Here is a 25,527-nt window from a genome sequence, read left to right on the forward strand (position 1 = left end):
TTGAGCGCTGTTATTATCGGGTATGGTGTTACAGTCGTGGTCGTGGTGTGAACGCGCGTGGTTCTTTTCGTGGAGGTTCTGAAAACTGTCAAAGTAGACAGACGAAAGGATACAAGTGTTTTCTTATTGCAGAGTGTCGTTTTATTCTTTTTTGTTCAATGATTCTTTACAAGTTATGCATTAGTGGTACGTATATTTTATGAATTATTTATTATTTGCGTACGAATATGTATATTAATTGTGTTCGGTTATGTCTTAACCAAAACAAATTTTCTATCCACGATATTAATAAGTTTTTAAATAATTTAAAACTGAATTGATTGATAAGACAGTTTTTTATAGATCTTTAAATGTATGAAGAAAGATAATGATGAAAAAGATTTTGAAATGAGAGTTTTTTTTATATAAGATGTTGATACAGTACTTTTTGCAAAATATCTTATTTTTTATTCTCAGTGAAATTTTTAAGAAATTTATAGATATATTATAATTATTTAAATAATTGAATACTGAGCTATTACGAAAAATAAGGCGGTATCGATAAACAAAACAATAACAATTAAAATCTCCAATTTTTGTATTATAAAAAAATGAAATTTAAGAATGGAATAAAAATAAATTTAAAAAGAAGTATGTTAAAAATTAAAATGGAAAAGGACTAAGACTAATTATGTCACATCTTTTTCTCTTTAATGATGAAGATTCGTTGTATTTGGTTGTCGACGTCAAAAGCGAAAGTGGATTGGATAGTCGCTGATATGACTTGTCTTTTCGAAGAAGACCACAATATAGTGCTGGATCTGATAAATTATAATAAATAATCAACGAAAAGCCAACAATCAGCCATCGAGAATAAAAACTGCATATGCACTCAGAATAAAAGATGATTGATATAGGTATGTTAATCTAATTATTAATAGTTATGACTATATACGAATAAAAATTTTTTAGTTAAATATTATTAATTTATCTATTATGGATATTAGAACGTAAATGGTTCAATTAATATTTAAATCGTTACGATAAATCTTTAATGAAAATTAATGATTTTGAGTTTATCAATTTTGCATTAATTTAAATATTTATTTTCATCGGGTTAAAATAAAGCTTATTTTCATTTTTTGGTGTCTTCCAATATAATTACAAAAGTATTCTTACAATTGTAATAATATAATTTAAGGATTGATTAAGTTTGAGAATTAAATAGCGAAAGAAAACATTATTTAAAGATTCAATGTGGAATTTGAAGTGTATAAAAGATAAGATGGAGAATGAAAGATTCTTATAACGAATTGTTCTGTAATTATTTTCTTACAAAATTATACAATATTTCCCTAAGTAGAATAGTGCAAACTGTAATCTTATATGAGTTTTTAAAATTTTAACGAAAACGAAAAATAAATTATTATTATAAATATCATAGAAGATAAATGATAGTAAAAATGAGAAATTAAGATTAATAAATAATTTGTTTTCAATAGTTCAAAACAAAACAATTGATTAATTTATAAAGGATTACAAAAAATTTCATTGATTTCCATTTTTGTCATGAAATAACTTTATGTATAAAATGTTAGTTTATATTATAACGTTTAAGAGAAATGGAAAATACTTTAATCTGAAATGTAATAGTAAAAAATAATTCTAACCAAAGACTTGACGAAGTAAGTACGTCATTTACCAAGAAAAAGTGATAGCGTCGTCAGCTATTTATCATTTCTTCCTCCCTTCGCAAGTTATTATTTTATGCGCACATTTACTAAAGCTAATCAGAATGCTACACAATAGTTAGAAACTGAGTGGGACCAAGTCTATTAACCTATTGAACCATGAATTGTCGAAGAGATTTCATGGGCAGTTCATTTCAGATGAAAAGAAGAAGATTGTCAATTGCAGATTTATAAACGCATTCTTTTACAATCTTGTCAATTGACCATATTTGATGAGTTACATTCAACAAGTATGTACATCTTAATTTAACTACATTTTCATATTTTCGCAACTGGGTACGTATCTGTATGAACGCATTAGCAGCCGATGGCGTAACGTTTTTTTTTTTCAACAATCGTATCGTTAATAAACGATTTTTCTGGTACGTATATACAATCGCAAAACTTGAATAACAATTTAGAAAACATATATATCTATGTATACGTCCAATTTTCTAAATTAAGAAAATGCATATAAGTCCAATTTTCTAGATCTAGAAAATGTATATATGTTTAATTTTCTAGATTAGAAATTTTATTATTCAAGTTTTGCTATATATTGATACTTTTTTCACTCGCTATGCCTGCCGAATATTGTTTAAAACTGACTGTATTTGCTAATTTCAATGAAATTAGAATGTAACATAGAGAATTACATTTTGTATGCTAAAATTAAAAGAAAATAGAAGAATATACGGTATCGACTGCTCTATCATCATCAAGATCATGAAATACAAAATAGTCGTCATTTTTTCTTGCCGATGGAAAATCTATTATTTCAATTAATATTTTTCGTGTAATTATCGATTCTTTATTTCAATGTGATCGTTTTCCATAGAAGTCACGAATGTACGTATTTCTCACGTAATACTTAGCAAAGAAACGTAAAAAATACCTAGAAGAAAATAACAGGTCCAAGTTCTCGGTAGCAAAACCTGTTTCCCTCGCAATTTACTTTGGCTATTAGCGATTGAATTCTTCTTCTTCCTTTTTTTTTTTTCTTTCATTTTGCATGGTCGCCACCTCTTCCTGCTTCCGCGAACATACGATTCGGATTAGTCTAAGCTCGTGATCAAGGTGAGGGTAATCGACGAGGGCGGAGTGTTTACGTCGATTTCCATTACGTAGAACGAGAGAAACGACGGCTTGACAAACACGAGTCACCTTTGACGCAACGCGAATATATGACAGTCAGCTGCATCATACGACCAGAGACCAGGATATTGTCGGCCGGTCTCGTCACGTGGCTGCTATGTCAATGATTTGAGACGTCAAGCAAACGCCTATTGCGTGATCGGTTCCTGATTTATGTTATGACAATACTAATAGTCACTTGATCTCAGTCATAGGTTCAATAGAGTTACAGCACAACTTCATTTAGTGGAATGAAATTTTAGTCGATGTTTGATATAAATGAGTTTCTAACGATCGAATAGGATTATTCAAAAGTGAGCTTCTACTATATGAATGAAAAATGATAGTGAAGAGAATTAGTGAGTTTTTATTACATGCATTATATTTCGTTGTATTATAGTACGTGTCCATTTATTGAAATGAAATTTGACTTGATGTTCAAGTAAACGTGTTCCTGACCATCGAATGCGATTATTTGAAGGCGAGCTTCCATTACATGAATGAAAGTCATAGGCAGTGAAAAGGATTAGTGGACCTTTATTATATTACAATAGAACTCCATTTATTGGAATGAAAGTCAATATCCAATTAAACGAACTTATTACTTCTACGTTCATTTCATTCACTTGTTTACATGTTTTTGCTATCGATTTAATTTTGAGTCCCAAGTTCAGTTGCGTATTCAGTTTTATTAAGTCATTGTTTTGTACGTTTTCATTTATCATATAAGATCGAGTTTTCACAACTAATGATACGTTCTAATCCTTTTGTTATTGTTTCTTCCAAAAGTGAAGAGTCATAAAGATACAGGTAACCCTCTTATGGCACGGACGTCTGTATCGGACAATTTGATAGTCACGGGAACCTTGGTACAAATTAAGATTTTAAAGATTAATGGAATAACAATTTTATTCCTAATTTTGTTCAGAAATTTATTGAGAAAGATATATCGAACGACGATATCGTCATTATAATGAAATAAAATCAACACATTTTTGCATGGTACCAAAAATGGAAGCTAGTAAACAATTTTATAAATTTATTTAAATCTTTAATAGTATCATTAAATGTATAGTTTATAAAAGTAACTGTCTGAGATATATGTAAACATTGAAATATCGCGTTTGGAGCAACGCATTGTTAATTTATTTCATTGTTATTTTTCATTTTAATTATGAAGCGAAGGAATATGAAAAGAACATTCGATGATAAGTTTACTACTCTTGTGTAACTTTTTCTTGTCCTACGATTTTATTGAAACTCGTAACTAAATTGGATGGTCGATTATGTTCAATAAAAATGGCTTTTGGCAAAATTCTCATGTCGTAAATGTCATTCTTTGCATCATCGGAACGCGACTTCTCCGATGATGTCATTGGACGAGGTGAACAGTCGAACCGACTCGATAAACTAAAAATAGCAGTTTCTGTTTATGCTTTTTTAATTTTTTCTCTTTTTATTTTCGTATGCTAATTTCGAACAATCGCCAACGTTGCTGAAAAATTCCTTCGGTGGGAACGAGATACGATCGATCTTAGAGGCACAAATAGTGCGACATAGGAAATAAATCTTATCAGTTGCCCAAGTTCAAGTGAAAATCTGACATACTTTATCAGGAATGATGCATTGAATTATATAATAGGATAAAGTTCGTTGAAAACGAGATCGTCTTTGAAATCGATATTTTCGTCGGAAGTAAAAGTGTATTTCGCTATTCCGTTGGCTAACAATGAGAATTTACTAATGGTTTATTTAAAAATATTGCGAGTTCGTTATCGGACCGTAAAAAAACAAATGTGAGTTCCATTCTTTTAGCAGTCTTTAAGTCTATGGTTTAGTATTAATGTATTTGGTAATATACTACTATTTCCTTTACATTAATCATCGATGATATGAAATATTAATTATAATGAATTGGAAAGAATAATTTCATATTTTTACAACTGTTTAATATTTCTTATAACGGTTGATTTGCTCTTTGAAATAATATAAAAATGTTATTAGTAAGAATTTAATGGTATATAATGTTTGATTGTGAATTCATAATTTTAGTAGGTTCTTGATGCGAGCAAAATTTGGCGCGAGTTTTGAATTCTCTTTTCTCTTAAGCATCGTGCAATGAATAGCACGTGCGATATTATGACTAATTTTTATGAAATAATTCGAGAGAAATGCAAATTGACAATTTTAAGAACCGATCGAAAATAAAATATACCTTTCGTTTCTCCTATCCCGTTAAAAAGGATCATAAATCTAAAGCACTCATTTTTACGAAATTTATAGACAAGATATTAAAAATATGATAAACGATACTAAAAAATTACTATAACTTCATTAATATTCCAAATTTCTTTATCAAATATCAGAATGTTAGAAATTATAGTGAGTGTTACACATATATTCTAAATGTCATACACTCTCAGAAAATTAGAAACAAAAGAAATCGATCCTTTCTTACCCGAACCGTGCAAACACTCCTTAAACCGGAATGCCAATGTATCATAACCTCATTAACAACGTCCACGTTCTATTTGTGCACGTTGTGCACATTATTGTGAATCGCATAAAAATAGAAATCCGGCATTCGCCAGGGGAAGAAGAGCGAGGAAAATTCGTCGGGGACTATTTTCGGAAAAACCTTTGAATTATTTTCAAGAGTTTCGGTATATTTACCGTAGACACGAGCCAAATTTTACTTTTCACAATTTTTTTCTTTCCTTAAACCAAGTCTCCAATAAAATAAGAACACAAAACAGCCAACGGAAACGACCAACTGCGGAAGCCAATGACAGAAACGAACATAGGAAATGAAAACGAGAAAGGAAAAAAAGGAACGAGGAAGAGAGATGGAAAGAGTGAGAGTAGCGGGAACGCGATAATTCGAAGCAAACTCGTGACTAGTCATTGATCGACCGCGAGACGTCGAGCGCCGCGACGCCCTCTCTCCTTTTCCTAACCCCAGCGGCGCGGCCCGGCGCGGCGTCCCCACCTGTACTTGTTCACAATCGTGTCAGACATTTAAGCGTCACGTCGGAAACACGCCTCCCTCTTTCTCTCGCTCTCTCCTCTCTTCCCCCTTTGTTTCTCTCTCTCTCTCTCTCCTTCGCTCTTTTCATTCGTCGTTCATCGACTCGTCGTCGCGTCGTCGGCCGCGTCTCGCGGACCAGAAGAAGAAATTCGTCGACGAATCTCGAGTGCTCGTTTCGTGTTTCCTGTCGGTTTCGTCGTTCGAGTAGAGAGAAACGAGACTAGAGATAGAGATAGAACGAAAAGGAGAGAGACGGAGAAACTGGCGCACGCAGCACGCGAAACAGAGACACTTCTTTGCTACGTGAAACTCTATTCTTCTCTTTTTCTTTTCTTTGCAGAGGAAGAAACGTGCCGGTGGTCGACGCGCGAGTGTTTCCGTGCGAGCTTCGTGATTCGATTGACCCAGTGAATAATCACGAGGAACGGAAGAAAAGAAGAACCGAAAAGGGGGAAACGTTTCTCAAGTGGTTGTGCGTTTTGTTTCGTGGCAAAATGTGCTGTGGCCAGCTGCAATGCGCGGACGAAACGTTCGACACGAGTCTTGGTTGATCGTTCTTCGTGAAGATATCCCCGGTGCGCGGACAGGGAGTATCAGTATGTCCTAATGCTAATGTCGAGGATTCGTCGAATTTCGACGTCGGTTTGCTGGTGCTACCCCGTATCGCCGTGCTCATTGAATCGCTTTGTTTGAATGGGGTGGCGGTGAACGACCGTTTCTAGGTCGGTTGAGATCCACACGGGAGCTTAATTGACGCGCATCGAGGGATTCTAGGAGCGGGTCGTAGGCGAAATTGGGATATCGAACGCGGACCTTTTCGCGCGGTACGCGGGTTCGGGACAAAGCTTTTCTCACGGAGGCTTGCCGCGTCGCATGGAAAACGACGTTTTTCTTACTTCTGCGATCTTCGTCAGTCAGTGTCGATCGTTCCGCATCAAATCCGCAAACGTCTCGCGCGACCAAAATTAGGTCACTGGAAGACATATTACGACCATTAGCATCCAGCAGAATCTTCAACGGAATTGATAAAAAATTTAACAGAGAGTTGATAGGACAAAGTTAACTAGTAAAAACTCGCTGATATAGGAACGAGCGTTTCGCGAAAACTTGCGAATATAAAGTCGATATGTTTTGTTTCCAAACGCCGTTCACACGCGCGTCACGCGTGCTCGTGTCCTCCTTATCTTCCAACAAGACGAAGACCTCCTCGATGAGCATGATTCTTCCAGCGAACAAGACTTCGGGCTCCAAGTGTGACAGGCAAGACTCGGAAGCGACGAGTGAAGGTTCCGGCTCTTCTATCGGCTACATTGACCAGGAACCATCGGTCTCTGATACGAGCAGCACCGACAGCACGCTTCCGGATATCAAAGCGGATTACCTCGATCCTGAGACTTTGTCACCTGGACCTGATTCTCTGATTGTACCAACTTCTATTGTCATCGTGGAGAATGGAATAGACGAGCCAAATAACATACTTGCGGAGGATAACGAACAGAGTCACCATGCGACCCCTTCCTCTTCTCCTGAGAAGCAGTCGTACAGCAACAGACGGTCCAAGAAGTTGCTGCTTCGTCTACGTTCCGATTCTTCGACCAACAAAGAGGACAGCTTGGACACGGTTGATGATTCGATCGAGGCTGTGTCGGTGGCTTCGAATAAAGAAGAAGAACATAGAGACGAGGAGAAAGAATATAAGTCTGGAGAAACTTTGCTGACGAATTCTTCGTCGTCGGTGCTGATCGACTCTGTAGATACCGAAGAAGATATTCTAAGAAACTCTAGAGTAACTGCAGCTTCTGAGAACGATATATCGTCGTTGCAGAACGTGTTCAGCGAATCAGAGAAGGAGAACGTATCCAATCAGGAAACGGAAACCGAGACGGAAGAAGGATCCTCGTTACCTTTGAGTCCCGCTGGCCCGTCAACTGGAGGCTTATCTTCGTCGACAGTACCTTATTACAATTTTCTCTGTGTTAATGGTGGATCTATGCGCCAGGAGATGACCAGCACCAGCTCTCCTCAGTTGTCTTCGGATAGCAATCACAGATCCAGCGCTGAATCTACTGCAGTTGATGCCTGCAGTTCGTTTAACGTTGAGAAGAGCTCGAGGATAGATACGTTGAAGTCAGAGGGCTTGGAAAGCACGTTTTGCCTACCTGCAGCAAGATCTTGCCCTAATTTGGAGAGACAGAGCGCTGGGTGCTCGCCAACTAGCGGATCCTCTTCTTCTAGTCCTAGTCCAGGGCCTGTCGGGCCTAGATTTAAACCTATAGAGGAAGGAGACATTCAAGTGTGTTTTTTGAATTATACCAACCTCGTGAAGAAGATCTTGTCAAGTAAATATCTGAGGAGGTGGGAGACGCATCATCTTTATTTGAACGACACCTGTATCTCGTCGAAAACGGTGAGTCGGGTTTTTCGATATGTTGGATATAAACAATCGAAATTACTAGCATCTCTATTTACTACATTTTATATTTTATTCAAAAACTAATAGAGTTTTCATACTTAATAAAAGTATTTTCTTTTTTACACAAAAGCTTTAACAAATTTTCCTTTTTATTTGGTATTTTACATTATAGGGCACGTATGGCGAATGAAGCAACAAATTTATTGTAAAATCAGATTTGTAGAAAATAAGAATAATGAGTTTGTATTGAATATCATCAGGACCCTCTGACACGATAATTATTAACTAATAATATTAGCAAATTCACAAGTTATAGGTTGTAGATTATAAATATGTAATAAAATAACTTGTAATTTGCTGATTTTGATATATGTATTTCGTTTGTGTTATTATAAAACTTGTTACTATATACATATAATGCAGGAGAATTTGTTAATACTAATAACTTGGAACTTGTGATTTCAAAACTTTCGCTATACATGTACAATAACGTTAGTGAAATTGTGTAAGTGGTCTCAGCTGTCCTGACACATATTTACCGGTAGTATATACGGTGAACTGGGATTGAATGGTTTAAAATTAATTATTTCATTATGGTAATCTTAATATTAATATTATAATAATAAAGGACACTACTATTAATAATCATATTAATACAATGTCAATATTAAATGTATTAACTATAGTAATCTCTCTCTTTCTCCCTTTCTTCTTCCTATTTTTGTATATTACGTGTATTCTATGTATACTTGCATCTTTAAATTTTCCAAAAAATGCATAATAATAACGATTAGCTTTGCCATTAAAATAAGTAAAAGATTATTTTATGAACGTATTATGAAAACTAGAGGGATTAGGCGATTCGGAAGTATTTCGAGTTAAATTTTAACTCCATTGTTCTACAATAGATGGTTTCTATTTTTGCCCTCTATGCAAAACATTTTCGTAGAAGGACGCTGCGAAACATTTTGAGCAGTTTACATAAAGTTATTTCACGAGTATTCTTCATTTTCCGTATCGTTATGTATCGTATCTTGTACATTGTACATAATTGACTTTTATAAGTTTCTTGTCATGTGCGTCATTAATGCCCAAAGGTAAAGTATTTATGAACCAAAGAAACGCGTTTTGCAGTCTATGAACTGTGTGTAATGTTAAGTAGATTTAAAAGGAAAGGAGCAAAGAAAGAGAAGAATCATATATTAGGTTGTCCGAAAAGTTTCTTTCGTTTGATAAGGGAACAATAGAAGCACAACATTTTTTATTATTTTATTGAATTATGTATGATCCATTTTGATAGTAACAGAACAAAATAATAAAAGAAAAAATGTTGTGCATCTATTATTTCCTTATAAAACAAAAGGAACTTTTCGGATAACCTAATACGTGTCTCTCAGTAATTAAATGTCTTAACGTGACTTGACGTGGTTCCAAAGTTTTATTAAAAGCCATAATTTTCGTATGACGCGAGAGATGTTCGCAGATAAAATAGAGCGGCTATATTTCTTTCAGGATTAATTTGTGATTGTAACACGATATTTTTTAGTCTTTTCGGAGGATATTTCATGGATTTCCATAGAAACTTTATCAATAAAAAATAAGATGGGAATACATAAACGCATAATCACAAACGAGGGAAAAAGATAGAAAATATGAGGAATAATGATTCAAGCTTTAGTATATAGTATAATACATACAGCGGATGAATACATACATGACATCTATGTATGTTTTCCATTGGTGGATTTATTTTATCTATACTAGATCTATTTATTATTAGATCGCAGTTTTTCATGCATATATGTATAGGAAATTTAAAGCTGCAGAACTGCGCATATAATATAAAAATATACACATTAAATATCCGAATTATGGCATGGTTCTTGTAATATTTAACGAATGAAACAAATTTTTGCTTAGATTTTATTTCTTTAATCGCAACCATAACAATTTAGAGCACAAACATTTGCAGTCTACTTATAATTTCGCTGTTAGACTGTTATCGACAGACGAAAGGACTGCGAAACGTACAAATAAATAATCGTTTCTTTCATATTCTTCTGCATTCGTGGATTTACGTATATTTCTACGAATATCTGTTTCGTTTCGTGTCTGATACAAACTGTTTTTTGACGTTAATTGATCGTTTACAAGCTGCACGAACTACTATAACAATTGATATTATTAATAATATTCTATGAATAATTAATATAATATATGTATATTACTAACGAAATCAGAAGCTGAATTTTATAATTTTCGATACTTCCCTAAAAAGGTAAATTATCGATGCCATAATTTAAATTTAATTCACCGTAAATGACACTATTCGCTTGAATCGTGCGAGTTTATCGGCGAAGATTTCATCGTTAGCTGTCAGTGAATGGTAAATCGTTAGGAATTTAATTAATTTTGTTTTATGGCTATTACGTCATTAAGTTTCTTGCCGATATCGCATCTGCAATTACAAGTCGTACCATGCGTCTTAAACTTTCCAATAATGACTACTTATACATCAACTGGTTATTTATTTCCTGCTAACATAATATTATGATAAAAAGACAAATGCCTCACATGTGTTAACTATTAAAAACATCGCGTGACAATATAATATATCAATGATGCTAACTTTATTAATATGCTGTATATGTAACTTGCTGATAATTACAGGTTAATAATTCAAAACTAATACTTGGTCAATGTGCGCAGAATTGCTAGAATTGACGCAGATATTGTAATTGTGATAAATCATGCCGTTTTACGTTATTTTACGTTAGTCGAGGCTGCGAGTGTTTCGTCAGATTTTAAACTCAAACATCTAACTTACATACAGTTGTGCGAGGATTGGAAGCAAAAGATAAAGAACTGGAATTAGTATGCAAACATTTTTTAGCTTCTGAGAAATGTAGGATTGCGGATGGAACATTAAGAGTTTGCGTTTTAATGCAATTTAATTATTTCAGCAGATTTTTATCTTTTTATGAATATAAAGTTTTCCAGAATTATTATTGGAAAAGATGTTCATCTATAACTACTTTACATAGATATAAAAAGCTATTTACTGTTATATGTAGTCGTATATTTATTCAGAGTTAAGCTTGTTATAATACACACTGTCATATGAACTTGCGATACTCGTAAGAAAAATTGACTATCATTTCATCATTCTCATCTGAACCGTATCTACAGAGTTGCTAAATTAAACAAATATATTAATCAATTTAAATTTCCTCTTACATTCGCATTTTTTTAACAGCAAAATCTGTCTACCAGCCCTTCGTTCGAAACTTTTTCCTTTTTTTGTTCTGTTTCTTCTCTCCCCAATATAAAAGAATAAAGCAATTCTTGTTCCCTGTTTGAAACGATTGCCGTTTGCTACATCGGTATCTCGCCTGAATTCGTCCAATGTTAGTATAGATAACAATCTTTTGTCGGGAAACGAGAAATGTATAACCAGATTGGAACTCGTCGTTGCTTGTATCAGGTGATCAGAAAAAGAAAAGGTAAAAAAAAAAGAAGAAAAAGAAGGAAAAAGAAAAGAGAAAAATGAATCGAGCTGGCTTTTTCGCGGTGCAAGCGTAATCTGAAGCGGTCGCGAGACGCATTCAGGGTCGGCTTTGACGCAAGTGATGCACACGCACACGCACACGTGCACGCACGTGCACCTCCCTTTTGTCTCTTTTCCGTGTACACGTTTACGTGACAAGCGTGCATACGTTTGCGTGAATGTATCGAGAACTGCACGCGACGCAACGTTTGCAATTTTACGTATTTTGAACAAGTATCTGCGTTTTATGCGGGAAAATTAGGGTACGAAGAGTCAGCTAGTCCCAGGGAATAGTCATTTTTCGATGCTTTCTATTTTATCGCGTTTCATCTAAGGTGATCAATTTCTCTCTTATGTTCATGCACTTATGGAAAATTTGAAGATGCAAAAATCCATAGAACGTATATAGTATTCAAATATATATATATATATATATATGATATTCAAGGTATAATAAAATTTAACGAGCAAAACAAATTTCTCCTTAGATTTCATTTTTTTAGGTATTATTTATCGATATTCCATTTGCCCTCTGGGATCTTGAGAGGCTTTGGTTTTTACATCCTTATATCTACTTTTCTCTACTCACTAAGTAGTATAAATCATTTTTTTTGTACTTCTGTTCATACAGATAGCAATTTACATAAATTTCCGGAGTTTAGTAATATCATTTTTATTAGGTCGACATTCTTAGGTTGATATTCTTTTTATTAACTATTTGAGACTTGATGCAAGTGTTTACATTAACAAATACATACATGTATGTATACATGAACTGATTTGCTTACTTGTTTATATCTTTTTAAAACTGCAATCTTTCCTTCCTTCTTTAAAAATTGGGAACACTATGTAGAATAACTTTTGATATATTATAATTAGTTAATTTTTTTATTAAATAATTTCCAATTTCTAAAAGCTTAGAATTTCTGTAGAACTATCTCTGTGTTTATATGCCAAGTTTTCAACGATCAAATTTTATGTTAATTTTTAGATTGTGAACTATGGTATATTACTTTTTCTACTATCTGACGTTACAATTAATTTACTATTTAATTTTGTTTCTTTATTATGAAATCTTTTTGATACTATGTTATCAATAACGAATTTTATTAGTTCCTAAGTAATTCAGGTAATTTCTGTAACATATGAACTATTACTTTTCGAAAATGAGTATACGAGAAGTAACGAACCAAGTTTGGTATCGACAATTTTAATTAACTTTGTATAACTTTAAATTATTGCGATACGTAAAAGTTTCAAATCTTAAAGTCTATAATATTTCAGTCTTGTAAATTGAAAGTTTCTATATTTTAAAAGCTCGTATAAATAGGTATATCTTTGTATTTATATCCGAGACGACAGTTTGGCCAAACAGTTATCCGATTTTTAAACTTTTTAATATTGAGATATTATTTCTTTTTTCGTTACAGTATAAAATTTACGAAAGTAAGATTTAAATGCTAATACAAGAAACATAGAGGCATTTAAAGTTTGTAATCTGACTTTGTAATAATACAGCCATTTAAATTCAAGTACGAAATAATTATAGTTCTCATTTAGATATGCAGTCTTTAATATTGAAATGTATCCAAATTACCCGCATTACAACCGTTTAACTAACTATCATTCTAATCATTCTATCAACATATCTGCGTTGATCTGTAAAATTTAAATTTTAAAATAATATCGTCGATTTAAATTATTAAAAATTATGTTAATATGGTTAATAGATTGCAGACATTTATGAACTCAGGAGAAAATTAAGCTTTCTAAAATGTATAGTAAAGCGTTCAGTATCATATTTACGTATTAAAACAAATCCTTATATATGTATTCGGATTCTATTTTCTTAGTTCAGATATTCACGCAATTATGAATAAAGATAATATTTAGAATATTATAAACGCTTAAAACTATAAAAGAATAAGACTAAGTGGGTATTTGCTCGTACGCTTACTTTTCAACGTAGCATTATTTTTTTTTATTGAGCTCTATACATTTTATTTTATATGAAAGCACGTGCTATTAAGTGATATGGAATTTAATACATTTGAATGTTTTCAATCAGTATGTGGATGCTATAATAAATACTTTTCGTAGCCACTGTAAATTATTTAGATATAATTTGTTTTAGAGAACGGGATTTTTTCGACAACCAATACCTTATAATAACATGTCGGATATACGAAAGTATGCTGTTACTAGATGGGATCCTACTTACAAGAACTGCCTTAGCATAGTTCTGCCAAACAGTTCTCTTCTTCTCCAAGCGAATAATGCTTATACTAGGGACCAATGGTATCATTCGATACTATGGAAGGTAAATTCTTGTATAATTCTTTCTTTCTATTTTTTGCAAATTCTACTTGTCTTTTCCTCTTTTGATCTAAGCACATATGTAATATCTCTAGAAATTCGAGATATTTAAAGACATTTGGAAAGACGAACTAAAAACGAAGAAAGTACACATATCGGAATTTTTTTTTAAAAACAGCAATACAATCTTCGATGTGACGACAGAGTAAATAAATTAATTAATAATAAAACAAGTGTGAGAAGAGTTTCGAAATGTTGACGTTTAACTATCGAATAATGAGCCCAAAAGTATGTTGTTATACAATAAGGAAAAAACATTTCTATTAGTGTAATTCTGTATCAAAATTACCAAAAAGAAGAACACATTCACTTGTGCTATTTATTCAAAGTGATATTTGAAGTGCAGCATCATGATAATTGAAGAATGTATGTAATGAATGGCATTCTAAGCCATTAGAGTATATAATGCATAAAGAGTCTTTTAGAAAGTAATATATGTGAAAGTGATACAAAAGAGGGGCGCCAATAAGCTCATAATTCATTAAAAAAGTGATACATACACCTCCTCTCAGAAATCTTAGAACAGTTGTCATATTTGTTTCAAAATTGGACAAATGTAAGTGATAGTAAATTTCTATAGAGCATCGTTTAACTTCATAAAATTTTATGTAACAGAAAAAGTAATGTAAGCTAAAGCGAAGCTAATAATTCTAAATACCTATAGTTCTATTAAAGATAGAAGATGTCCCAAGAGTTTTGAGCGGGAGTGTACATCATCGATTATGTAAACGGATCTTATGTAAGTGAATTTACGCAATCTAATATGTGTGAATTTCGAATTTTCAGAGGAGTATCTTTAAATATCAGCATCTAGTATCTCTAAATACCCGAGAGGAAGTGATCATCAAAGAATTAAAGTCAATGGTTGATTTCGCGTTATGGACGTCGCTCCAGGACGAAAGAGTGTCTGTAGCGCCGTTAGAAGCTGTTGCAAAGCATCTCGAAGATTCGGCCGTCGAAAATCCATCAGAGAAATATTCGGAGAAATCGACAGAAGAAGTGTCCCGATATCGAAACGATCGGAAACATTGGGCTGAAGCTGTTCTCTCCGTGGTATCTCCTCTTTTAGACAAAGTTGCACTTCCAGTCTGTTTAACGAGGGTTCTTGTGAAGTTGGCTCAACAGCATCCACAGTCGTCCTTGGTCACAGCCATAAGTCCAGCGATAACGAGATGCCTCAAGCATACGGTGGATTTTGGCAAATCCCTGGACATGAGGAAACTATTGCAAGTGTTTATAGCTTCTTTGTATGCAACGGATGGAGAGCAAGCGATCAGGGATTATATCGCTTCAGTTCACGGGCCTGGAAGCGACTGTCCTCACCCGAGGATGCTTCCTAATTTGGTGTCCGTTTGCGTCGCTGCGGTTTTCCATAGGTGAGTTTGCTTCCTCTTTCTTTTCGCTTTTTTATGGACAAATTTACAACTCACAATCTGACATTAGATATTACAATAATATTGTACTTATATGTAGGAATGTTTATTATAAGTTAACAGAAAAGACAGTATGATAACACAATATTGTAGCACTCTCACAAAATTGAATATAATATCGCACTTCACAAATTCGCTTAACACTATTTCTACGTCACAGCAACACGATGAACTTCTCTCGATCACGATTAATTCAACTCTGGCCATATTACCACGCTCACTTTTCCTGTAACAAAGCTTGGTAACGCTTACAACACTCCTTGACAACATTAACACATCTTAACAACGTTTATAAACAATCAGCCACGTCTTTCGCCAACGTCACACCATCCCACATATATAATAATAAATAATAATTATATTCAAATATAAGGAGAGTCGCGTAGTCTGAATCTCAAATGGTGCATTCGTATTGGAAATTATGGTACTTGGACTAAATGGTGCGTTCGTATTGGAAATTATGGTAATTGGAAGATATTTGAAGTATGAGTTGCAAATTTGTGAAACTTCTGTGTATTGTACAAGATTTCTTTTGTATTCACATATTAACATATTTATTATTGAAGCAATTAATATTGATATTATTTTTCCAAATTTAAACTCATACAAAACGATTACGCGAGCGTTCTGATTATTTATGACAGTCAGTATAATAAGGTTCCAATATTCTTACCGTAAACATTTTTAACATTGAATATACGCGACTTATAGCAAAATCTAATTATTTAATACGGTTGATGATTGTCGATAGAATAATATTTAATAGTACATCAAATTCAAACTTCAAAGAAATGTTAAAAATTTACATGTTTTTTAAAATACTTCTAAAAATTATCATGTAAAAATTAATACAATATTTTTAAACATTTCATAATAATGTTTGTTATGTGCATTGACTTTGTCTAAAAAAAAAAAAAAAAGAAAAGACTAATTGCACGTGGCGAGTGCATTGTTGCAAATTGCGTGAGTCACCCTGTATTTTATCCACGCTTCATTAAAGCGTATCAAAGGCATGAACGTTCTGCAGTGCCTTGTTTGAAAGTGCAGAAACTAACCCTTTAACGAAGAATATGACTTTAGTTAACTGCTTGAGAACAATTCTGCGGAAAATCTCGCTTAATTTCACGTTAGAATCTTTTTAATAATATTTTCGTTTTATTTTTCCTTAAAATTTCATGCAAATATAATCTGATATATTAAAAATATGCTTTATCTTAATATAAAATATACTCTCAAGGAATGTATTTATAGAAAGAAATATGTACGCATTAAGACACTTTTTATTTAGTATCTCTATATTTTTGTATAATAAAATATTAGTATTTTACCTCAGTATTCTATATCAATATAGCTTTCTGCAACATTTTTTATTTTTATTTACTGTGACTTGAAAAAATATGCTACATACGATCTTTAGATAAAATAGCAAAGAATTTAATGGAAAATGAAAAAGAAATCAATTTACATATGTACAATATACAGAAGAATACACTATGTGCGTCGATTCGTGAATCACATACATGTGAATCTACATGTAAGATAATTAACTAATTCAAATGAAGAGAAGATGCGGTATCATTTCTTGTGAACGAGGCAACAAATCTCCTTATCTTATGATATTTTTGCTGATATGAATGATAATCTTTTTTTTTTGTTACGTTGCAATATCTTTTTCCTTTGCGTTCCTTTAATTAATGTATTTTCGCATCAACAGGCGCAATATCTAAATACGTTGTTCGCATAATAAATTCGACAAAAATTTGAATAAAAAAGGTTCCACGTTCTGTAAGAATCTTTTTAATTCTTTTGTTTACATACGTAAAGACCATTTAATAATCTACCAAATACTATCGTGTCGTCAGTCAAAGAAACATATATTCGATGCGAAATATTTTATTTCCGATTTGATACAGCTTTTACTTTTATGCTAACTCGTAAATACGTCAGCTTGCTTTTTTACACGCGTCCAGGCGCACTAAAAGAACAGGTAAAATTTAGAAGTCCATTATTCGTTACAACATGTCAAACGCACAACTGTGCGGAAAAAGACGCTATGACGCGAAATAAATTATATATAGTAGAGAACATTCTTGCGTACCACAAACGAAATGCGAATTAATGAAACTAATTACGAGCCGTTCAATTGCAGATTCGAAGTGGTTAATCGTTCTTTGCCGGAAAACGAAAAATCGCCGACCTTGCCTCCATTGGATTGTTACCTTCTGGTGCTAAATATCGCGTAAGTTTCATCACTAATGCGCTCATTATTACATATGGAATGCGAACATTTATGCAAATTTATATTTTCACGAGTACAATTAAAGAAAGTTAAACCCTGATGGAAAATTGTTTTACTAAGTAAATAGTAATTGTTCCACTAAATATTACAACGAGCGTTGTATTTCGGCTATTCTATTGTATATATATTTGTATATTTTTGCATCTTCGAATTTCCTATAAATTGCATAAATATCCGCGGTCTAATTACACGTAAAGTATACCCTTTTTTCTCTTTCTTTTAAATTTCAAATCGCAAGAGCTAACTATTATTTTCTTTTCTAGATCAGAATATGCCGATTGGAGGCCAGAACTCGGTGCTTTATTGCAACCCGTACCATTCCCAGAGGAAGCTTTTGCTATGAAAGAGGTCCAACAATCGATATTAATGTGCGTAATTAGCCGTTTAGCGAAAGACACGAGATGCGTTGTGCATCGTGTTCTACTTCCGATTAGGGAACCCAGACCTGGATGGATTCATATTGCCGCACCATCCAGTCCGGATTGCCCTGATCAAGGAGAATTGTTTGGCGAAATGGTAATTTTTCATTTTCTACATTAATCCAAATAAATAATGCCATAGAAATAAAATTGACTTCTTTCTTTATTTATGCGATAGAATAAAAAGCAATTCCTCTTGCCAAATACAAATTTGTGCTAAAAAGCGATATCATCTTTGGTAGGATAATTGATCCCCTACTGTTTTTTTATCCAGTTAACTACCTTACTGGCGTGCTGCTGTCGAAGAAAGAAGTTCATCAGCTGGCTGATGAAACAAGTACGCGATGATTGTATACTATTAGCAGTAAGAGGCTGCGAGGCTGCTCAAGAAGGTCTTTGCTTAATGCTAGAGTGGCATTTGCTGTCGAGCAAAGAAGCTAAATTGCAAATAGTTAGTGCGTTAGAGTCAACCATTTCAGGCAAGGAACGATACGCAGCTCTTTGCCAGAGACAAAGGAATTTGCAGCAACTTGTGAGTAAAGAGATTACATTTATTTTGGAGCACTGTCAAATACACAATTTTTCGGATAATATGTTCTTATAAACTAAATTAAATTGAATTTGGTATGTTTCCGATTTATATACTTGCTACTGTAAATCTATAAATTTTTCAATTGTAAATCAAACAAGAAATATGACTGATTTCAAATATATGTTCATTGTTTAATGGTGATGTAATATCATTATAGATCTTATTTTACAATAAGAAAAAATAGGCGTGACTTGAAATTTCATAAAGGGAAAAGTCCTTTCATGACCGGGAAGCTGAAAAAATAGACTATGACTATTATTACTATAAGATATATTTTTTTATATGGTATAAGTTTTTGTTTTGTATTGAAACAGCTTCGGAAAGGAGGTCCTAGACGACTGACGTTACCAGCCCGGGCGACAGACGCGGACGTTGCCCTTATTCTGAGCGGAAGGGCTCTTGGCAGCTTGGAATACCTTAGTTTGGCCTTTACCTCGGTGACCTCGGCTTGCGCCGAGCAGCTAATCAAATTACCAGCTTTGAGGCATCTGAACTTGTGGGCCACGCAGTTCGGTGACGCTGGCCTACAAATGATTAGCGAACACTTGCAGAAACTGCAGGTCCTGAATCTTTGTGAAACCCCTGTTTCTGATAAAGGAATCTCTAGCTTGGCCTGTAAGGAAATATTGAATGTTAATATCGTTTTGTCCAAAGAGAATGTATCTTGATATGTTTAGTATACATTTTATATGAACTCTTATCTCTATATTTTCATAAGATCAATTTTTATTTTAACATCTACTTTCATATATTTTGTACTTTACAACTTAGATATTCATATACTGCATATACAGTGGCTACAAAAAAAAAATGTTAGCACACCATTAGATCCAAGCAGCACTTTCATATGACTAAAAATTTGGTACTATGAAAATGAAATATAGAATCTGATAAAGAAACGTTTCATTGAAAAATATGTATGTGCCAATACTTTCTGCAGCCGCTGTATGAAGTTAATATAAAATCTTTACTCAATTTCTTAATTAATCTGAACATTTATTCAATCTTTAAATTTTCAGCACTAACGAGTTTAAAGAAGCTGAACTTGAATAGCACGAAACTGTCCGTTCAGACGTTCGAATCCCTGAAGAAGTGTTTGCCAGCTCTGCAAGAGTTCGACGTGAGATACACAGACGCTTGGTAGCCAGAGCTTTCTTCCTACATCCAGTCGAACAATTCCAACAACTCCAGTATCAAAGAGAAAAGACAGAGTTAGACGAGATTCAGACGAACGAAGAGAAAGGTTCGAATGGTGAAAACAATTTGACGAGTCGTTGAAAGATATCGTGGCATCTAGTGTATTGCGTGCTGTTTTATCGACGAAACGAAAAGAGTTATTTAGATGTAAAAGATGGCTCTGGCATACGGGAGTATACCGGGAGTCTTTTAGAGGTGTAGTTAAGAAGATGGATAGTTTGAGTTCCAAACGGGACACTTTCCTCGTTTACGTGAGAACAAAAGATATTTTCAATCGTTGTTAAGATTGACTAAAAAAAATATATGCACGTGTCTAGGACTACAATAAAAGCCTGAAAGAGTAAGATGATTTTACTCGATGAAGAATCGAAGCGAGAAAACTTTCAAGAAGTATCGTTAACTGCCCAAGAATTGACGTTTCGATATAAAGAAAAAAAGAGAGGTGGACACTCATCGAAGTTAGAATAGAAAGAGAGTGGAAATTCGTAGCGACTCTATAAATAGTTGATTCATGTAGGAATAAGTAAGAGGACATCGAGAGATCGTTTCCGATGGCACAGGGACTTGCTGTTCGGCGACAGGAGTCCGAATTATTATTCGGTCGACCGCAAGTCTCCAAGTGCGTTGCCTTTTTCCTGAATCCTACGCGTTACGTTTTATTCCGATTTTAAGCTGTTAACGTTTTTAATTTGAAGATATAATATAATTTATCGATATAGTAATAACGAATAGAGTGTAGATCGTTTAATTTATTATTTGTATATTTATTGAATTTTGAGTTCGCGATAGGATATTATTAATTTCTTTTCGATATACTTGATTCGCTTTATTTCGTTTCTTGTAAATATTATTTGATAGACGCGTTATTCTTGAAAGACGTTTCTTCGAATGTGATCTACATAGTTAAGTAAACGTAGTTTTATAAAGGGAACAGAAATATGCATTTAATTGAGATTCGATTTGATTGCGCAGATATCAAAAGGATACCGGATAGAACTGACGATGAGTGAAAATAGATTCCTGATGATGTATTTTTATTTCGGTTCGTTTTTAGTTAGACCATCGAATAAAACAGCCAACAACTCGTTCGCTGTGGCTTGTTCTTTTAATGTACATTTTAAAACTCGTTGTTAAGATATTCAACTAACAAGATACTATCTTAAATCTAATGATCTAATCTATAAAGTAAAAATTTGAACTATGTGTATGCTATTAACAAAAATATGATATATCCTCGATGAAGATATTGGGTGTTTGAGAAAGGATAACAAATATTTTAGGATATTCGTAAAAATAAATAAAGATTTTGATACCAAAAATTTAATAATTCCAGAGAGAGTTTATTTAGATAATGTAATTAAATTTTCAAAATTAGTAAATTTTATTGAATAATGATATTTGTTTATATATAAAGGGAAGAAGGAATACACAATTATTTATGATTAAAGATATGTTGTAAACTTAATTCTATTTTTAATTATAAGTTCCTTTCTGCTTATTTTAATGAGTATTACGTATGTATTTTTAATGTTTTTCACCCTTTCTTCGACACCCTCTATATTAACAGTTTCTACCAAACATAATTTGACAACGTTGACTTCGTCGAACGAAAGATTTACGTGAATTAGTCATATATACCTTCTATTGAAAATCAACGTGTTCATTAGTCGGTTACTATTCACTTGTATGTACAAGTAAAGTCGGGGAAGAAAATTTGTCAAAAGAGAAGTGAACGTTATACATGGAAAAGTCGAAAAACAAAGGGACACATAATAAATATTTTAAGACTAATAAATATTTGTCATTTTACCACGTATTCGTTCGAAATTTTTATACGCTTGGTTTATTCCTTGATAAAACATTTGCTATTTGTAAGAATCCGGATATCATATTTAATATAATATTAGAACAATCAGAGTAGTTAAAATGACCAATTTCTAATTTTTTATAGAAATTTTGTTTAATTGGAAAATTATAAGTCCCTTTACTTTACGACTTTTATTCGTGAATCGAGAGAAAAAATGTAAGTTGTCACCGTGTAAAGTAATATCAGATTTATTTTATTTATATTATAGCTTGTACGCTAGGAGATAAATACGGATGAACTTCTTACCGAACGAGAGTGTGTTCTCGAAGAAGATTCTTTGCCGAGGATTCTTGCTCTTTTTTCCTTTGAATAGCGCTCAACTGCCTTAGCGATCAAGCTCTGAGCGGCCACTGCCATAACGTGTGCGAACCAGAAGAGACTCAACTGTCCGTTGCACTCGTTAGAATCAAGTTTTTCGTTTAAATTTTAACTCTTCGGGTGTTTCGAAAATAATGCTCGGCTGCGAAAATAATACTCGGCTGCGAAAATGTCGATCGCTTGTCTGGGATTTTCTTAGGACTGTTCGACAGTTCCAAAATATCCGGCTTTTGGAGTTCATATTATAATCAGCTTCGAATATTTCAATTATTCAACTGTCCTCTATTTGAGACATTTTATCATCAAAAGTAATATTTTCTTTCTAAAAAGTTGAGAATATCATATCGTATAAAAATTGAAAAAGTACAAATAGCATTTCTATATTACACATAGTAGGATGATTTCATTTCCAAGCGGTGTATCTTTTGCAATTAAATCGTAGCTGGTTAAACTTGACGAAAACAGTGGTTCGTTAGTTTTAAGGAGGATGATACGAAACTGTATGAACGTGAATTTGAATTTTTGTCTTGTTAATCTTTTTACAATTGTAAGAAAGATATCATATTTATGCATTCAATACCAGCGTTGTTAGATATTTTTTCTTAATGAATAACAATTTGAAAGTACTGCCCTATCAAATAAAACTTATCTAAATGTTAAACAGAATAATTAAGATAATATATATATTATTACTATTGCGTATATCTTTTCCATTTTTGAAGGAAAAGACTTTCGAAATTACGTTTATATCATTTTTCTCGTATTTTCGTTTTCATATAAAGTATACGCCCAAAATTCGAGCAGCTGTTTTCGAAACACCCTGTACGCGAATAGTGCAAAACGAACTTTACTCTAAGATTCGGAGAAATTTATATTATTAACTTCGTCGATTGTGTGTGACTGTCTTTTCGCCTATGATGAACTAAAATACATATTCTACTCTTCTTCCTCCACCACTTCTCCTTCTTCTTCACTCAAAGAATTTATACACTTTTAAGAAATCGATCAAACACACTTACAATTAGTAATGTTCTATTTTCTTTGCGAAAACTTTAGGGAAATGTACAATTACGAATGTTTAACCCATTAACTGCCAGGTTTCTTTCTTCTTCAAATTATCATACGTACATACACGCGTATAATTCTATAGATTTCAATCTCGATTCCAATCAATTTAATATATGCGTTTGAAATATCAAATTCAAATATATTCTTCGAAAAAAAAAGCCCTCATCATCGAAACCGTGAAATCTACAAATTTCTTATTCCTGATTTTATAGTCCCTAAATGAGGATTATCGCAGATAATGGGTTAATTAATAGAGCAACATTATTATTTTATTTTCATTAAAATCTCTGTATATAATATACATATAGAATATTAAGGAAGAAAAGATTTAATTTAAGATTTTAAAAGTTTATAGGATCTATGAAGAGAACAGTATAGAAAGTGCATGTGCTGATTAACACTAAAGAAAATGGTAAAAGCGCTATAAACTCTTAAAGTCGTGAAATCTGACCTTTCGACGTATGTGTATGTGTACGCCCTATTTTGTAATAGTTGTACAATATTTATTCGGCCTCTCTCCGATGGTTAGTGCATTTAAAATATAACTTCCGATTTATTAAAGAACTTCCTCGGAGAAGGAATTGCTGTAGCTTTGAAACAAATGGTATCTATATGTTCCTTAGTGTAAATATGAAGTTAAGTTTTATTTTTAATTACGATCTCTAGACTTCGACTATTTATATGTAACAACAGGATTTTCCGTTCCCGTGCAGAATGTTAACGTAACACATTGACATACATAGGAAAAGTAATAAGCAAAATGGTTATTTAAGCCAGACAGTTTCTTTTTTCAAGTATTTATGTTATTTCAAGAAAAGTATTATATATATATACACACACATATATATATATACTTTTGTACAAGTATATTTACAACTTTTGTAAATGAATAAGAAGCGATAAGAAGTTATCTCTCTCGTCCTTCGATTTACGCGGTTAGACGCTATATTGGTATTATCCTTTTATGGTATTTATTTATGTTAAAAAATCCTTGTTTGTGATCGTACGTATCGTATCATCCTGACCATTCTTTGGTTAATTTTTAATAAAAAAGAAAATAAATGAAATAAATGAAATAAATATTTTTATACGTATACACCAGTTTCTTCTCTTACATACTTTTATTTCTTGCACTAATGAATTAGAAAAAGTTTACATTAATAGATTTACGCTTCTCTCAGCCATAATAGAATTATTTGTTGAATAAATTTATGGCGTATATCGAAGGAAGGAGTGTGTAATGAAATTTTATTCGTGATAGAAAAAATAATAAATTATTATGTTTTTTAATTTTTAATGGGCCTAAGTATCGTGTACATTTATGTGTTATTTATTTCGATATTTATCGTATTTCTTTTTGGTACCTCGCAATATACAATACATTATTAATAAACTATATACGCACCTATTCTCTTCATTCAAGCAACGCGTAGAAATATTTCGAAAATTTTTCTCTCTGTCACGTACAAATGTTCTTCCTAAATTTCGCAACGATTAGTTCATCTTGTACTGTAGACATTTTCTTATACGAACGTGTATATATATATAGTTTTTTTTAATACCTATCGTAAAGAGCCTCGTTATTCCGTGACATTGTAAGTAGACACTCTTTAGTAAAGAAAAAAAGAACACACACACACAGACACATACACATACACACAAATATGAAAACGTTTTAAACGCGTATATTATGAAAGCGAGAAATTTTTTCTAGGCACTTTGATCGACTTTGTCAATCACTTAAAAAAGAGGGAACGATTTAGATGTGCGCTTTTTGAACTGTAACGACCAATGTAAATCGATTGTAAAACGTGTAATTTAGCTATGGAAACTTTTGAAATATTAAAACTACTATTCGAAAGAAAGAAAAAATCTGTAAAAATTTAAATTAGTCATATTAAAATAAGGGCACTTATGAGATCCAACTATCTAATCTCTTAAACATCAGAGTTTACATCATTAATTTATTTTATTAGTTACTTTGTATATTAAACCATATCTCGTATATCCCATATCCACAATAATCTGTAATTCTTTATCACCTGTTTCTTCGAGATTAAATGAAATTGATGAGAGCAGTCACGGCATAAGTCATTTCTAAATACGATTCAATTTACAATGAAAATT

The 25,527-nt window shown here is 32.7% G+C and overlaps 1 protein-coding gene across 4 annotated transcripts; it reads left to right on the plus strand.

Moving 5' to 3' along the window:
- Positions 1 to 14: 14 nt before the first annotated feature.
- On the plus strand, positions 15 to 20,294 carry LOC117204868 (C-Maf-inducing protein-like). 4 transcript variants are annotated; one of them, XM_033442678.1, is made up of 11 exons: positions 15 to 186; positions 702 to 896; positions 6,212 to 6,467; positions 6,958 to 8,278; positions 13,966 to 14,151; positions 14,994 to 15,583; positions 17,790 to 17,879; positions 18,203 to 18,455; positions 18,633 to 18,890; positions 19,265 to 19,565; positions 19,970 to 20,294. In XM_033442678.1, exons 4-11 carry the CDS (start codon positions 6,998 to 7,000, stop codon positions 20,092 to 20,094), a joined length of 3,084 nt encoding a protein of 1,027 aa, XP_033298569.1. In that variant the 5' UTR covers positions 15 to 186; positions 702 to 896; positions 6,212 to 6,467; positions 6,958 to 6,997; the 3' UTR covers positions 20,095 to 20,294. The 4 variants fall into 4 exon arrangements, with proteins under 4 accessions (XP_033298569.1, XP_033298573.1, XP_033298570.1 ...); XM_033442682.1 differs by lacking the exon at positions 702 to 896; XM_033442679.1 differs by lacking the exon at positions 15 to 186 and having other exon boundaries at positions 646 to 896.
- Positions 20,295 to 25,527: the final 5,233 nt, after the last annotated feature.

Source organism: Bombus bifarius, unplaced genomic scaffold (genome assembly GCF_011952205.1).
Source record: "Bombus bifarius isolate JDL3187 unplaced genomic scaffold, Bbif_JDL3187 scf7180000007984, whole genome shotgun sequence".
Lineage (NCBI taxonomy): Eukaryota > Metazoa > Arthropoda > Insecta > Hymenoptera > Apidae > Bombus > Bombus bifarius.

Bases quoted from the DNA above. Each gene is read 5' to 3' on its own strand.
- LOC117204868 (XM_033442678.1), top strand. From the start codon at position 6,998: ATGTTTTGTTTCCAAACGCCGTTCACACGCGCGTCACGCGTGCTCGTG. The intron at 8,279-13,965 runs GTGAGTCGGGTT...AATTTGTTTTAG, and splicing joins CCTGTATCTCGTCGAAAACG to AGAACGGGATTTTTTCGACA. The intron at 14,152-14,993 runs GTAAATTCTTGT...TCGAATTTTCAG, and splicing joins ATCATTCGATACTATGGAAG to AGGAGTATCTTTAAATATCA.